The sequence below is a fragment of the Epinephelus moara genome, chromosome 5, assembly GCF_006386435.1.
Source record: "Epinephelus moara isolate mb chromosome 5, YSFRI_EMoa_1.0, whole genome shotgun sequence".
Classification (NCBI taxonomy): Eukaryota; Metazoa; Chordata; class Actinopteri; order Perciformes; family Serranidae; genus Epinephelus; species Epinephelus moara.
Genome location: NC_065510.1, coordinates 18,976,703 through 18,993,280, shown reverse-complemented (window position 1 = coordinate 18,993,280; position 16,578 = coordinate 18,976,703). Strand labels below are relative to the sequence as shown.

Genomic DNA, 16,578 nt, shown 5'->3' with positions numbered 1-16,578 from the left:
ACACTATCTTGCTGCCACATTAAAAACACACCTGAACACATCACCAAAGCTAACTACTTGTTACCCTTCTTCTGTTTTTACCTTTACCCTACAGTATTATTCACAATGAAGCACACGGAGGTGCAGCAACAGCATCCCTCCCTCTATCTTGAAGTTTGCTCTCAAAATGAGGAGCAGCGTCTCCCTCTGCACACCTCCATCGCCCTGTTCCTCCTCTCCTACTGCGAGTGCAAGTCTTTCAAAGTTTTCCTGGTCTTCACCAAACCTGGCAGCTCCCAGTCACTGAAGAGTCAGCTACCAGAGGGTTTGGATGTGTCTGACATTCAGTTGGAGGATCTGCCTCAGTTGGTGAGGGGCTGCCGTCTCCCTGCTGTGTTGGATGAGACTGGGAGGCTGTGCAGAGCAGGGCTGGCAGTGGTCCTGAGACATATCATCAACAAGACCTTGGATGCTGATCCCTCCAGGAATGATGTGCTGGCACTGCTGGGATTCAAGAAGACCTGTCTGAAGGCCTGTGCTGAGGTTAGTGGCAAGAACTCAGTCCACTGGAGCACAGCATCAGACACAGTGATGGCTTTTAACTACAACTCACCCTTAAGCAAGGTGTATGAAGAACAGAAAGAGTAGTTAAAGGGTTGAAACTCTAAGCACACTATTAGGCTTGTGGCATTTATAAAAGTTGCAGGAGGTATAACCCAAGTATCAGTCCAGATTGCACAACCAAAGATCTACAATTAATTTAAACATTTTTCTCTTCCACATCTCAGTTTCATTGAAACACTGTGTCTGTGATGTGACAGAGTACTATACATACTTAGTGTACATAGTGACATAATGCTATTATGTCAGTGTCAGTCGACCAGATTTCACGAACACTAAATTTATGGGTTCCATCATTTCCCAGAGAGGAACTGATACACAACTGTAAATTAAACAGTGTTTCTAAAAAAGACTAATTTGCTTCTAATCATTGAGAAATTAAGACATTTATACACTTCAAAATAATTAATTCTCATTTATTACATAGTATATAGCAGTGATTCTCAAAGTTAGTGGATTTTTAAATTATATAGCCCCTTTTGAAACAGTTTTTTCAGCCAAGTACTCCCTGACCAGTGCAAAACATTTCTGGCAAATGCCTATATAACGAGGTACAATAGTGCTGAGCCGTCAATATCTGATTTACTAAACGACAACCCTGTAACTGAAAAATGCTGCATTTCAAATTTTAGAAAGATGTGTTTGAGAAAAGGTGGCTTATAGAAGATGAAAGACTGTAACTATACTGTCACTGTATTTAATTAATGAAACTGTGTACAGTATGAGCTACTAGAACTTATTAGTTATTATCTTCTACTTCTCATCTCATACTTCTCATTTATTTCCTTTCATTCATTTCCCGTAGATGCTTATCCTTTTGGGGGTTGCGAGGGTGCTGGAGCCTATCCTATAATAACTAAACATCATTATTATACTGTGAATGTATTGGTTGTTTATATCTTTTATTTATTTTACTTTATTTTCCCTTTAACTCTGATCAAAAATTGGCTTTGTAATGATTTGTAAACTAAAAAGCAAATAAGCTTTATATATGAAAATGGGCTTGAAAAAATAAAGTATAAAAAAATCATCAAAAAATCAAAATTTGTTAACAGGCATGCGTATAAGTCAACATAGAGTATATGGAGGATGAACTTTCCAATAATTAATGAAAAATGAATGAATATTTTGGGGGGGTTTGTCTGACTTTTTCCCCAGAATTGGGTACCAATTTACATACTTCTTCACCAGAAAATTCCTACGGGTTTGTTAGGAAAATACAGACTCAGTAAAATAAAGCATCACTGTTGCATCTTCAGCTGATTGTGGTTTAAAGTAATCACAGGTGCTAGTTCCTTGGCTGATGAAATGTCAAGCTATCGATGGATAAACTCTTCTTTCGCAAACTTTTCACTTGGGTTGATGGAGTTTTACAGCGTGTTGATTGTGGTTTGGTCACAGTGTCAACAGCATTATACTTAGACATCAATATAACATCTCACAAAAATAAACAGTGCTTTTAAGGTCAGTGCTGTCTTTGACCTTAAAAAATCCTTTTTTTTCACCCTCAGGTGAGCAGGTGGACCAGACTGTGTGAAATTGGCATCCCCTCTGCTGTTGAAGAACACCTCAAAAATCCCACAAATCAATATGAGCAGCTGCCTCTCTCCATCCTCACCCTGGAGCGAAGGCTAGCGGAGCCTGTCAAAGTCCACAATGATGACAAGATACGGAGAAAGAAGCTGCAAGAGCAGAGACAGAGTGAAAAGAATGAGTCCCCCGAGGCCCAAGGGAAACCAGACTCTGAGTCCGGACAGTCACCTCAGGTCAGTGATGGACTGGAGCTCAGGGCGGCTCTGGCAAAGCTGTCTGTGGATTCAGTACCAACTTCAACCACCAGAGAGAACTCTGAGATCAGGAAAGTGAAGACGACGGACCTGCCTCCGCTGGAGCATGTGTTTGCTGAAGGACTGTACTTTACACTGACTGATGTGGTGCTGCTGCCGTGCATTCATCAGTACTTGGTAAGGGCCTTGGAGTTTATGATTTATACTTGAGTGTTGTCAGTGATGAGCCCTTGTGGCTAGGGATCCGATTCTTATCACATCATGTGCTCATTTAATGCTGTAATCAATGGCTATATTTCCTGTACAAGCCGTATACTGTCAATGCTCTGGCACACTGTGAACTTTACATAGTTTACTGTAAGCGAAATACCCATTATTGTGCCGTGACAAGTCAAGTGTAGCCATGCACGGCTTTGTCTCTCAACGTAAACAGTAGCGCACATGACTTACGTCTGATGTCACCTCATACAGATGGTGCCATTCAGTCTACAAACCCCCCCTAACTTAAATTTGCTGCCTTCATAGTACCATTTTCCACCAAAATTAGCTCATGAATCTGGGTTTTTTTAAATGCAGGAAAACTCATTTTAAATAGGTGATAGACTGCTTTCCTGTTGCTAGTAGACAAGTATGCAAGTATGTCCTTCTTTTGTATTTTTTTATTTTATTTTTTGACCAGTGTGTTACGTTTGACGACATCACAGACGGGCCAGAAAACAGATTAGTAAACAGTAGAAAGGAGCATGGAGGCCTGTGGAAATGTTACAGTGATTTCTTCTGTTTATATATCTCTAGCTTATTCAGTTTGTCTTTTACACTCGGTGTCAACTACATTTTGCATGTCTATTTATTCTGTTGAAATCCGGTATTTCTGCACAGTTACAGATAAAGATTAAGCTGCATCAATATTATTAGTATTATACTATTTGTAGAATTAGACTGGGCAGGTTCAGGTACGCGTACTAGAAAATATCACAGATTTCGGCGGGCAGGTCAAAAAGATGACGTCCTCAAATGTCTTGGTTTGTCCTCAACCCAATGATATTAAGTTTACTGTTGTAGAAAAGTAAAAATAGCAGGAAATATTCACATTTAAGAAGCTGGAATAGAGTATTTTGATTTTTTTTTCTTTAAAGCTGCAGTAGGTAGAAAGCCTGAAAACGGTTGATTTTTGAGTCTCATCTGAGTTAGGTTTCGTTCGTCTCCGNCCCCGCACATATACCCCCGAGGCTCGGCTCTCCCTCTCCGCGCAGCAGCCCTCTCCACAACAGGATTTATTAATTAATTTATTTTAGGTCAGAAAACATGACGACACATTCAAAGCTACAATCATAAACATCAGTAGAAGCTTTGAATATAAAAAGAGAACATTCGCTACAGTCCTATTTTTTAATGTATTTATTTTGATGACTGGTCATATGCATGACTTATGGTTTTGACTCTGTGGTCAGGGTGAGCAGACAGTACACCCAGCTCCTTTCAGATCCACCCAGGCAGAAACTTGAGTAAAGAAGACTCGCTGCATCAGACTTGGCACAGGTTGTGCTCTCAAAGGTGGTCCAGAGCCACCTGGCAAAGAGTGATAACAGTGTATGGGAGGGTTTCTATTCAAATGCAGCAGGTTGAAATGCATTTCAATGACTTTCCCTTGGGAACGTTTTTCTCTTGGCAACAGATCAAGAATTGGTGGGTTGTTATGCTGACCTTAAAACTCTTAACTTAAAAAAAATCTGCAAGACTCGTGAACATTTTTTGAATATTCATTATATAGAATGATTGCATATTTTACAAGTTAAGTCGGCGGCAGCAATTAAAGTAACTGCGGCGGAGACCAGAGGGTACCACAGCGATTTAGTTCAATGGTATATTGTTATTGATCAGGAATGCTGCACTGTCAGGCAGTGAAGTGGGTCTCAACCTCCATTTCACCCTTCAGCCGCCTCCAACTATTCCTCGACTGTGGGAATGAACTGAAGTTCTCACAATGAGGCTTTTAGTAGTCAGCTGTGCTCCAGTGGTTTCCAGTTTCACACTCAGCCTAGCGTGTCTCCTCTTAACGGCCGTCACTGTCCGCGACACATGTGGCCACGACTGATCCCTTCCACTCCACCCACTTGTCCGACTGCAGAGCGCCCCTTCTCCCTCAGTGCGTCTGTGTCCCCCTCTCTCTTTCTTCTGTCTTCCACACATAGTCACACACAGTGACACTGCGCCTCTGATCATGTCTCTGTTTGTGTCTTTACCCTGCCCACCTGCCAACACTGTTTTGATGTTTTTCCTGCCGGCCCCCTCGCGTCTATCCGTCTGCCAGCATGATGAGTGAATTCTGGTGGAACCTGACATCTCGCTCCACTGGAGATGACATGTCAGATGAGTCACTTAATCAATATCTCCTTGTTTTGTCTCCTCTTTTTTCTTTCATTCCTTTTATTGTCTTTGATAGTGTTCACTCCAAGCCCACGCTGCGAGCACTCTACATCAGCTCCCCCACCTGCTGCGTTGGCACAGCCGCGTTCAGGAGGTACCTGGGGTCCTCCGGGCAGCTGAGGCCTGTGGGATGGCTTTCTCCATCCCCCAGGTTCCCACATACAGCCACCCAGAGCCATCAGCAGAGGACAACGCAGCCAGCCTATTGGAGCAAGAAGAAGGCCAGGAGATGACCACACAGCTTCCCTTTGTCGGTGGCCCCCGTCCCACAATGACTAAACTTCAAGTAAATTATTACATTTCCTTACTTATTTCTCATTATGTTTTACCTACCTCTCTGTGGTGCGCAAATGATTTGCTTTCACATTTCTGTAAATGTGAGGCGCTGTCTCCCAGTGCCCCTTCGCAGTACAGATAGAGGGTTTGAAGACTCCAACTGGTTGTTAACTATTATCCCTGTAATTTCATGCACCCATTTTCTGCTGATTGTGCCTTCAAGAGTGTAGCTCTAAGTTAATGTTTTGGCTTCTGGCAGACTTTCTTAATTGTTGAATTTTCCTCTTTCTGCCAGTGCTTAAACGTTAAGTGCTTTCAGTCACTGAATTAACATATTAAGTGGGCTGTTTTAGGATGCTGTCCTGTGCGCATGGCTTTCCTCTCACATAAGTTTGTATGACTGTTTTTTATCAGTCAAGACAAACCAACACACAAAGTCACCTGTCTTAAAAGAAAAACAGAATCAGTTTATATGAACAGTACCGCCCTTGGTGCATTATAAAATGCCCCATTCAGTATTATCAGTGGATGCGGTTGCCACTTGCAGTAGTGCAGACAATGCACATTCAGCTTATCCTCATTTCAGACGCAATAAAAACAATGAATCCAGTCCAAAACAAAACAAAGTTTTATAGCCAGTCTAAGTAGTTTATAGTAATGGCTTAAAATCTTAGTGTAAAGAGACAAGACAGCGCACAATAGTAGCATAATGTGTCCATGGTCTTAAAATGCAGTTCCCTCAGGAAGCATTGGCAAGACACACACACACAGTCACACAAATTTATAGCATTCTTAGCGCTGTGGCACGCCAAATATTGCCCCTGCAACACTTTAGCTACTACCTTTTCCAGAAGGAGATAAGCAGGCCCAGCTGTTTAAAAGGAGACTGTCTCCTCAGCCCTGACTAACCTCTCGCTGCTAAGCCTTTAGACTGTTCTCTTGGCCTTGTTGCTCTGCTCCCTCAGCAAAAAAATATTTCTGTGATTTCCTGCTGGCTAAATGTCTATAACAATGTGATTTTAAGCGATGGCAAGAGAGGGAAGCTGTATCTGGAGAGTCTGGACGAGACTGAGTGAGCTGGGTGGTCAGGATGAGATGCGCTTTAAACATGCCATGCTGCCGGATGAAATTTAGTTAGGCCCAGATGTGAATAAATGACAGTTTTCATGGCAGGTTGAAATCAGACATTAAAACTGAGAGGAATGTACACACACACACATACACACATACACACAGACCTCCACAATGGCCACCATTCTTTCTTTGCCTAGAGGGATTACAAGGATGGCTGCGTGTCGCCACCATCATGTCTGCACTGCAGCTGTTGTGTTGTCTTGGCCAAGGTGCCTGTGTGTGTTTGTGTGTGCATTATGTTCTCATATGTGTGTATGTGTGCGCGCATATGTCCTCATATATGACTGTGTGCGTCCCAAGGCAAGTACATGGAGACAGAGAGGCCTGCCGTCTGACACGGTGACACGCGATCCTTCACTGCTGCTAACCAGAGGCACCAGACTCATCCTGGCTTCTCTATCCACAATATAAATGGCTCATAAACTGCCCCTCTTTCTCACTTCAGTTAACACACACTGATGCATGCCAGTCGAACTGCCTGTGCAATGAGCTGTGGAGGCTCAACCTGTGATCCAAATGTAAACAAAAGGGTAGCTCCACTACCGAAATTCAGCACCAAACACTAAAGCCCGTCTGCTGTCACTGACAAATTGATTGACAGGTCTTTAAATGCAGTCGCTAGCATTAGACAATTGAATCTACAAAAGCAGTAAAATATGGGGGTTGATCCAAAGAAGGAGGATTAGTGAGTTAACAGGATCACTTGAATCTGAATTTAGGGAAATCTTGGATTGTCTGTTGGCAGAATGGGGCTCACAGGAAAGCCAGTGTCCCAGAAAGTGGGATTACTGAAAGTCTGTGTCTGTCCCTGTGGAAACTTATGTGCAGAAACTAACCAGCTATGTGGCAGGTTACTCACTCCTTCTAGTCCTCAGTTGTGCAGAAAGGGTTTGGCCTTTGTTTGCCGTTTAAGACTCATCTCTACCAGCTTGAAGTGTCCGCCTTAATGCAACTTCAGAATATGACTGATGCACTGTGAAAATGTGGCCTAACCAACACACATGTCAATGCTTGATCTTTTGAACCGCAGTGTTGCTGCTTGTCTTGTCAGAATGTGACTGAGGTTGCCATTAGGGAAGGTATCTACTGTATCTTTTTCATGTGCACGGTCAGCTTGTGTGCTTTAAATGTGCTAATATTTTTTAATGGCTTACCTTGGGGCCAGAATTTAATGCACGTATAGGTCCTGTTTGTGCATGTGTGTGTATTTCCGGTCTGTGTGTATATGACAACAGAGTGAAAATAGTTGAATTTCCCCTCAGGGATTAATAAAGTATATCTTCTTCTTCTTCATCCAGTAATTCAGTGGAATTAGGCCTAGATGTTCAGTTACAGCATTAACAATCATTGTGGACCATTGTGGGTCGGTGGAATAGCTTAAAATTGAATCACTTGTTTAGATTAAAGTCCAACTTAATGGTCCACTTTCTGAAATACCTACCATGCCTTCACCCAGTGATGAAAAACTTTGAGTGCAGTGGTTCCCGACTGGTGGGTCGCAGTCCAAAAGTGGGCTGCTGGTCAATTCTGAATGGGCCGCAAGTGACTCATGAATGTTTCAGGTATGTAAAAAGCCCAGAGCTTTTATTTTGGAGTGCTGTTTCCTGCCGTAGATTGAGTGACTTACGGACAGCTACTTGACAGAGACAGCAAACTAGCTCGACAGCATGGCCACACGCAAGTATGATGCGACATATTAAACTGCGTGGACCTTGAACTGATCACTAAGGAGAAACCTGGACCCCGGGGCTGGACCAGTTGGGAGCTATTGTTATAGCCGAAACAGACAGGGGGTAGCTACCAATAGCTACTGGGGAAAACCAAAGCGCTATCTTCTCCTTGTTTTGGTTGCATAATTGTTGACGCACTTCATTTGTGCCATAATTTGAGCCTTCATTTTCCTTGGAAGTCACATAGTGGCAGACAGAATTACATAGTGAAAGCAATGCTTAAAACATTTATTTTTATAGTGATAAGTTAGAATAATAACTCTATGTTCACTTTAAACCTCCAGGTCCATTGTAATGCAATTCACTAGAGCAGTTCTCTGATGCAGAATATGCTACGGCATGAAACTTACAATGAATTTTAATTGCTGTTGACATGGTGTCAGAAAGGTGCTTATTTAACTCTGGGGTCATTTTGAGGCTGTAATTTGTTGTGTTCTTGTAGTGGAATGCATCATTATATGGTGTTTTTAATGTTTTTGCTCCTCAATTAGAGTAGATTAAGTCGTAAATAAATAAATAAATGTTGATGTAATGTAATGTTACACAACACCACACAGTTCAGCTCCAGTGTGCCAAAGTCAATCCACAAACAGCTGAAGTAGTAGTGGCAGCGTGAGTGAAATATTTTCAGTCAAACAGTATTTAGTGCAGGGCAGTTGTGTTGTGTTGCATTGCATCATTCAAGTGTTAATATTTTTGTGGTCTTTTAGGGTACATCTTAAAGTTATTTTTTAACTATATACCCGGCTTACCCGGGTAATATGCTATGATAGGAGGTATTCTGACAGTAATTGTGCAACACCATTGCAACCTATTAGTACGAGCCTCTGTTGTATAGATCAGATGTGGGACCAAGTCATTGTTTTGCAAGTTATAAGTAAGTCTAAATTTTGGTACTCAAGTCCCAAGTCAAGACAAGTAAGTCCCAAGTCCTAAACTTTGAGTTTGGAGTCCTGAACAAGTCACAATGTGCGCCTCACCAAATGTAATGCCACTTTAACATAAGAGTAATTATATATTAAATTTACAAAAATCATGAATGCTTTACCCCGCCTCTCGCCCAATGTCAGCTGGGATAGGCTCCAGCCCCCCGCAACCCTCAAGAGGATAAGCAGTTATGAAAATGGATGGATGGACGGATGATTTAGGAGATGAATGACTTCATGGCACACTTTTTAAATAACATCTAACCCCAATTCCAAAAAAAGTCGGGACACTGTGTAAAACGTAAATAAAAACAGATTGCAGTAATCTGCAAATCCTTTTTGACCTATATTCAATTGAATACAGTCCAAAGACAAGATATTTAATGTTAAAACTAGTAAACTTTAGACATTTCTTCTAAATTTGACCCCTGTAACACATTACAGAAAAGTTGGGTTGAAGGCAGCAGTAGACTGGGGAAGTTGAGGAATTCTCAAAAAACAGATATTTGGAACATTTCACAAGTAAACAGTTTAATTGGTATCGGGTATAAGAGGGCATCTTTGAATTGCTCAGCTGTTCACAAGTAAGGGCAAATAGTCCAACAGTTTGACACCAACCATTTCTCAATGCACAATTGCAATGAATTTAGGGATTTCACCATCTACAGTCCAGAATATCACCAAAAGATTCAGAGAATCCACAGAAATCTCTGCATGTAAGGGGCAAAGCTGAAAACCAATATTGAATGCCCGTGACCTTTAATCCCTCAGATGGCAATGCATTAAAAACTGACTTACTTTTATAGGTTTACTACATGGACTCAGGGACGCTCTGAAAAACCATTATTGGTAAACACAGTTTGTCGCTGTCTATGAATGCAAGTCATGACTCTATCTTGCAAAGTGAAAGCCATGTATCAACAAAATTTAGAAGCTATGGGCCTGAGATGGACTGACACAAATTGGAAAAGTGTGCTCTGACGAGTCCACATATAAAACTGCAGGGCCCATGGTGTCATGGGTAATTTGCACATCTGTGAAGGCACCATGAATGCCGAAACGTACAGAAAGGTTTTGGAGCAACATGTGCTGCCATCTAGACAGCGTCTTTTTTAGCAATGTCCTTGCTCATTTAGCAAGACAATGTTAAGACACTTTCTGCTCGTGTTACAACAGCATGGCTTTGTAGTAAAAGAGTGCGTGTACTTAATTGGCCTGCCTGCCATACAGACTTGTCTCCCATTGAAAGTGTGTGACGCATCATGGAGCACAAAACACAGCAATGGAGACCCTGGACTGTTGAGCAACTGAAATTGTGTATCAAGCAAGAATGGGAAAGAATTTCACTCACAAATCTTCAACAATCAGTGTCTTCAGTTCCCAAACACTTACTATGTCTTGTTAAAAAGAAAAGGTGATGTAACACAGTGGTAAACATGCCCTGTCCCAACTTTTTTGGAACTTACTGCGGGCATCAAATTCAGAATGAGTGTATATCTATATAAAAAAAGTTTGAGACTTTGAACATTAAGTTTCTTGTCTTTGGACAAATTGATTTGCAAATCATTGCATTCTGGTTTCATTTACATTGTACACAACATTCCAACTTTTTTGGACTTGAGATTGTACTTTCTAGTTTTTTCTAAGATACCAAGTATTTGAAAGTCACAAAGCTCAAGTCCAAGTCATTGCTGTTAAAGTCCCCAAGTCAAGTTACAAGTCGTTTTTGATTTTGAGCCTGAAGTAGGGCTGCTGGATTATGGAAAAAATCTTAATCACGATTATTTTGGTCAAAATTGAAATCACGCTTATGCAAACGATTATGCGGCGCACGTGATGACTTATTTACACGACGGCATGTCATTTCTGTTTCCACATGGTCGCGCGTTTACAATTCTCCTCTGCTCTCTGTATCGCGCATGGCGGAGTTCAGCCCTGATGTGAACACACACACACACACACACACACACACACACACACACACACACACACACACACATACAGACCAACCTCTCTCGCTCTCCCTCTGCCATTTTCAGCACGCTGTTTTTGAAATCTTCGGCCATCACCTGCCCCTCCCATTATTCGATTTCACCTACTTGACTGGCTCGTGGAGTGAACAGAGGAGAGGAGGGTAGGGGGTAGTATTGCGCATGTGCGGCTTCCGGGTGCGTTTGATTTGCAACACAAGACAACAAGAGTAAACTGACAAGAAGCGCATAAATGTTGATTATTTTGTTTTCATAATTGTTGAAAGCCCAAATCGTAATCTAGATTAAAATTCGATTAGTCGAGCAGCCCTAGCCTGAAGTGTGACTCGGGTCCACACATTCTGATAAAGTTATCATGAGATGCATCGCCACATGAAGTTATTGTAGTGATAACTAAATACACAATATTTGGGGAAAAAAATACCACAAAGAAAAACATAAGGCATCACATTAGTGTAACCTATTGTGAGATACCACTTTACCACTATATGAATGACATTTTATCTACGCCACACATCCCTTTTACACCGTAATCACACTGTGATTTCCTATCTATTAGTGGCCCTATTATCAGATTTAATTAGAGAGGCCACTGATGAGAAGGCAAACATGAAGCTGTTACAAAATATTTTCCCCAAAGAGTTTTTTTGTATTAATTTGTTTGCAACGATAAAGACTCTCCCGATTTCCCACCTTTATGGACTGAGCTGTAGCACGTTCTTATCAATGTAACCCTCTTATCGTCAATGAAAAACAAAAGAGCTTTAGTTGTAAGCACACTCTTACCTTGTACGTCTCAATTTTCAGTGTTTCACCAGTATTTTTCTGAAGTGCGTTAGATGTGCTGGAGTATGTGCTGTAGTGGTGTAGTCTCTTAAGAGAGTAGTAAGTGCACTAACAATGGCCTTTCCTCAAGTATAGCTTCAGATCAGTGTGAGCAAGGTAACAAAGGGTTTGTTCAAGAATAGTACTCTTTAAACTGCTTCATTACAACCATTTGGACCACAGAACCTCAAGGCTGTGGTGAGGGTTTCCATGGTAACGTGTGCATTTGTGTGTGTGTGTGTGTTCCTCCCCTAGGAAAATGGCATCGAGGCAGTCTTCGCTCCTCATCCTTGCCCTGCCTGGACCCTCCCATGGGACAGCTTACCAGAAGCTATCAACCCCGCTGAAGGTAAAGTCAAATCTCTGCCTTGTGGCTCTCCTCTTTGCTTTCTACATTCTCCTGCCCTTCTGCCCTCAAACTCTGTATTTTGCTCTTTTGGCTCGATTCTTTTCCTTTTTGTTTTTAGTTTTCTTGTTCTTGTTCCTAACCATAACCTCCTCCTCTTATCGTTTTTACCTCCTCCATCTCTTAATCGGTATGCCTCTACATCACACCTACTCCCTCAGTCTTCCACCTTATTACTTGGTGAAACAAACACTACTGATACCGTGAAATAAGAGCGAGGAATGTGCGTAAATATTTGCATAAACCTTCCCGTAGTACTGTGGCCTGGTGATTTTCAGTGGCACCTTACCGCCCCCTAAAAAAGTATTAGCCACTGACACATCACAGAGCTTTCTGTTGAGCCTCAGCTGGATGTTTTCCCCCACGAGGCCCCCTAATGAATTTTAAAGTGCTTATCTCGATGTGTTATCCTCCTTATGTTGTGGGGTGAAAGTGTGAAAGACTCAGCACAGCAGAAGCGCAGAAAAACATGCACACACTGAAGGCACTAACAACTAATGTGCAGCATGGAACTTGTGCATACGCCTTAGTGGTTGCTGATTGGACTGAGAGCAGTATCTAATAGGCAGTGGAAGGGCTGTTGATTGCTGCCCCAGGTGGCACTGGTGAAGCAGAGAGAAGAAATCTCAGTGTTTCTTTGTCTCCCTTTCTCTCGCCTGCATTGTTTTTCTTCTTATTAGCGAGATGTCTGTGTCGGTGGCGATGCTAAATGGTATGAATGCACACGGTGGAGTAGCGGCGATATATCAGTGTTACTGTTTATAGGCAAATGGAGGAGGTTCATAAAGACACATATAAAGCTAATATGAATATTTAGATGTTTCCTTTTCTCTTCATCATTGTGTTTTGCATTTGTTTCTTGCTCCTCATCATTTGCACTTATGTGGAAAATTGTCATAAGCAGAAGTTCATTCTCGTCGCTTATTCCTCCACTTATCGGAGAACACGGGAAATTAAAGCTGGAGAGGTGTTTTTATTATCAAGATGTATATGGTACCATAAGTTCAGCTTCCTCCCTCTTTTGGCTCTCGACTTTGTGCAGGCCCAGCTAGCTTACACTTCATTACCCCCTGTAGTATACTGTTAATGAATGTAAACAACAAATTGTATTGTAAGTGAACTTAAATTTTACTTCTATAGAACTTTTTAGGCCCGTGGTTACAGAGTGCTTCACAGAACAAATACAGGGAATGGTTAAGCAGAGAGAATCAAAACTAAATGGATTCACGCCTCAGTGACTGTGCGCTATGTTACTGTTGCTTTGCTTCAGTTTTCACTGACTATACCAACTTGTGGTCCATGTTTTACTTTTTTTTTCTTTGATTAAAAGAACTGCAATGATGCTGCAGTGGTGCAGTGGTTAGAATCGTTGCATCACAGCAAGAGGGTGCTGGGTTTGTCGTGTCTACATGTTCTCCCCGTGTCAGCGTGGGTTTCCTCCAATTCTCCAGCTTCCTCCCACAGTCCAGTGACATGCAAGTGACTCTAAAATAGGTGTGAATGTAAATATAAATGGTTGTCTGACTCTATGTGTCAGCCCTGTGATAGTCTGGCAACCTGTCCCAGGTGTAACCGCCTCTCGCCCAAGGTTAGCTCTTAGAGGCTCCAGCCCCGCGACCCTGAGAAAGATAAGCAGTTGTGCAAATGAATGAATAAATGAAGGATTTTCTTTATCATATATGATACTAAACTGAATACATTTGGGTTGTGGACTGTTGGTCAAAAAATGTATCTAGATCACCTTGGTCTGTGGGAAACTTTAAAGGAGGTATATACAGCATTCAGAGCATATCTGGGATTAAGAATCAGATTGAGGCTGACTGAACACGGCTCTCGCCATCAAGGTTGCTGAGCCTAACGGTGATACCAAAGTAAACAGTGCTGACAGAGCTCACAGTGGGGGTCAGCCTGAAGGTTGGCGTTACGCTTATGCGGGATTTATACTTCTGCATCGAATCGACGCAGTACCCTACACTATAGCTTGACATGCATTTCCACAGAAAAGTAACTATGCATCGTGGTGACGCAGACCTGTCTATTTTTGTAAGCTGAAACCATTTCCCTCAGTGGAAACAAAGCTTTTATTTAATTTAATTTCATAGATTAAAAAACAATACATTGTGAAGACAATAAAGCCTCCACTAAAATAGCATTTTAAGTCTTGTGTGTGATTTATCCTGGCTTCATATGAGCAGAGGAAATCTCTGCTAGTCGCTAGGCTAATTTATACAATGTAAAATGCCATAGGCTTGTGCTAATATCGTTAGCATGCTATATTTGTTTGGAAAACGTGTTTAGTATAAGACAGCTGTTTTGGCGGTGAACCTTGTGAGTTGTAATGGATACAAATTTTGTAAGGTTGCCTGTCCTAGAGGAAAAGTCAGCTAGCTGCTAGGCTAATTTATACAATGTAAAATGCCATAGGCTTGTGCTAAAAACATTAGCATGTGGTATTTGTGAGGAAGATGTGTCTAGCAAAAGACAAGTGTTTGTCTGTGAATGCTGAGAGTTACAGTTAAGCTGATTTGTGTACTTGTGTTTGAAATTGTCTCTGTTAAGCCAACTTAACAGCATTTCACAGAAACCCTGACGCTTTGCATAGAGCTGACATACAAGTATAAATTCCACTTACACGCTTACGATAACGCCGTCCTGCCTCAGTGGGTTATCAGCAGTATTCCTTATGAGCACAATGCACAGCGGCACTTATTTCTTAGCCAGTGGGATACACATACAAGACAAGACAAGACTGTCTACCACAACAAACTACAGAGAAGATCAGATTACAACACACATAGAGGCAGTGTGTTTTTATTTTCTAGTCAGGATGCCATTTCTTCACTATATCTTTACATAGCAAATAGTGGTGTGCTGCTGTATTAATGCTCTGAATCTTGTATACAGCCCCTTTAATGGGTATTTCTTACAGTGTTTTGGGCATTTTATTGGCAATTTTAGATACGATTAATCAGTAAGATTAATCAGTCATGAAAACATCCCTATTAATTAATATCACCATGTCTTTTTTTAATTGACTCAGTAAACAACATTCATGACTAACCATTTTTTGTTATGTTTGCCATTTTCTGGTGGTGCAAATATTCCACACATATCAATTCAGTATGACCTCAATTTAAAAGCTCTAATTGGTTTAGGACTTGATTACTTTATTAATCAGGGCTAAGTAAATATACAGTGAAGTCAGCATTATTTGAACACTGACAGTCTTTAAAACTCCTTTGTTACCGTGTCTGCACATTTTGGAGTGTTGAGCCTTCTGCATTGTCCTGAAACACACCCAGTGAGGATGAGAACAGCCTCTAACACAAAAGTATTAGTGGTAGTGTATTATAGCTTAAAGCCAGCACTTAAACCTGATAGTCACAGTTTCATTTCAAGTACAAAGTGCTGGATTAGAGTCAACACAATGAAAAACATTATCTCACTATTTTTCGACTTTAATGTACAAGCTGTAATTTTTACAAGCATTTGCAGCCTTTTCATGTGTTCCCACTGTACAACTTAATAATCTGCCTCTATCCCATAAACCCCACTGACAGCTAAACAGAAGAGCTCTTGGTGATGTGGGCAGCGTATCTATTCTGAGAAAGAGAGAGACCACATTTTAGCCGCCCCACTTTTGTCGGCACTCTGCATGATAAACGGCACTGTTGATATCTCCTTCTGCAGTGTTAGGTTTGTAGGTAGGCAGCCCCTGCGTTTCAGTGCTGTGTAATTAAAGAGAACCAGAGACGAAAGGCAGATGATTTGTACTGGGCCCCAGCGCGTGGGCTTTCCCATCTATCTACCTTGCTTATACACAAAATGGTTGTACACATGCCCACATGCACTACAGGAAAAATGTCTCCCTTACGTATGCATTAATATTTCCATACCTGCAAAATTAATATAACACCCACAAGTCTTTGAAAGCCGTCTTATTTACATGTATAAGCCTACCAGTGCATATACAGTATTTGGGTATTTCTGTTTCAGCTCTGTATTCCAGAACATTGAATGTAAAATGAAGCAATAACAAGAAGGTAAAGGTGCCGACTTTGAGCTTTAATTTGACCGTTTACATCCAGGTTCACTGAACTGTGTACAAATTTTAGTCCTTTTTATCCATACCCCCGAAGGGTAAAAGAGGTTACAATTTGCACAGCCAGTATGGATGTGAACACTTTTTAAAACCCTTAAAGCAGAAAATCAGCACTTTAACCTTCCTTGTTTTATTTGAAATCCATTATGGAGGTATAGAGCTGGTATTAGGGTTGGGCGGTGTCTATTTTTTCATTCCTTCTTACCTTCCTGACATTTCAGCAGAATATATAGTATATAATGGTATTTGTGTAGAAAACAAAACAAAAAAACTAACGTAAAAAAAAGAGAAAGACGAGCTGCTGGTGATAGAATTCATTGTTGCATGTGTGAGATTGTCTTGCCGACAATGTAGGGCTGGGTAATATTTTAAAA

General features: G+C 41.3%; 1 protein-coding gene across 1 annotated transcript in view; it reads left to right on the top strand.

Moving 5' to 3' along the window:
- The window catches only part of gstcd (glutathione S-transferase, C-terminal domain containing), a 92,829-nt gene that overhangs the window by 167 nt on the left and 76,084 nt on the right, over positions 1–16,578 (top strand). Inside the window, exons 2-5 of the mRNA XM_050043388.1 lie at positions 95–522; positions 2,112–2,564; positions 4,831–5,100; positions 11,952–12,045. Of these exons, the coding sequence (XP_049899345.1) occupies positions 106–522; positions 2,112–2,564; positions 4,831–5,100; positions 11,952–12,045 (1,234 nt within the window). The 5' untranslated portion in view covers positions 95–105. The remainder of the gene's footprint in view (positions 1–94; positions 523–2,111; positions 2,565–4,830; positions 5,101–11,951; positions 12,046–16,578) is intronic.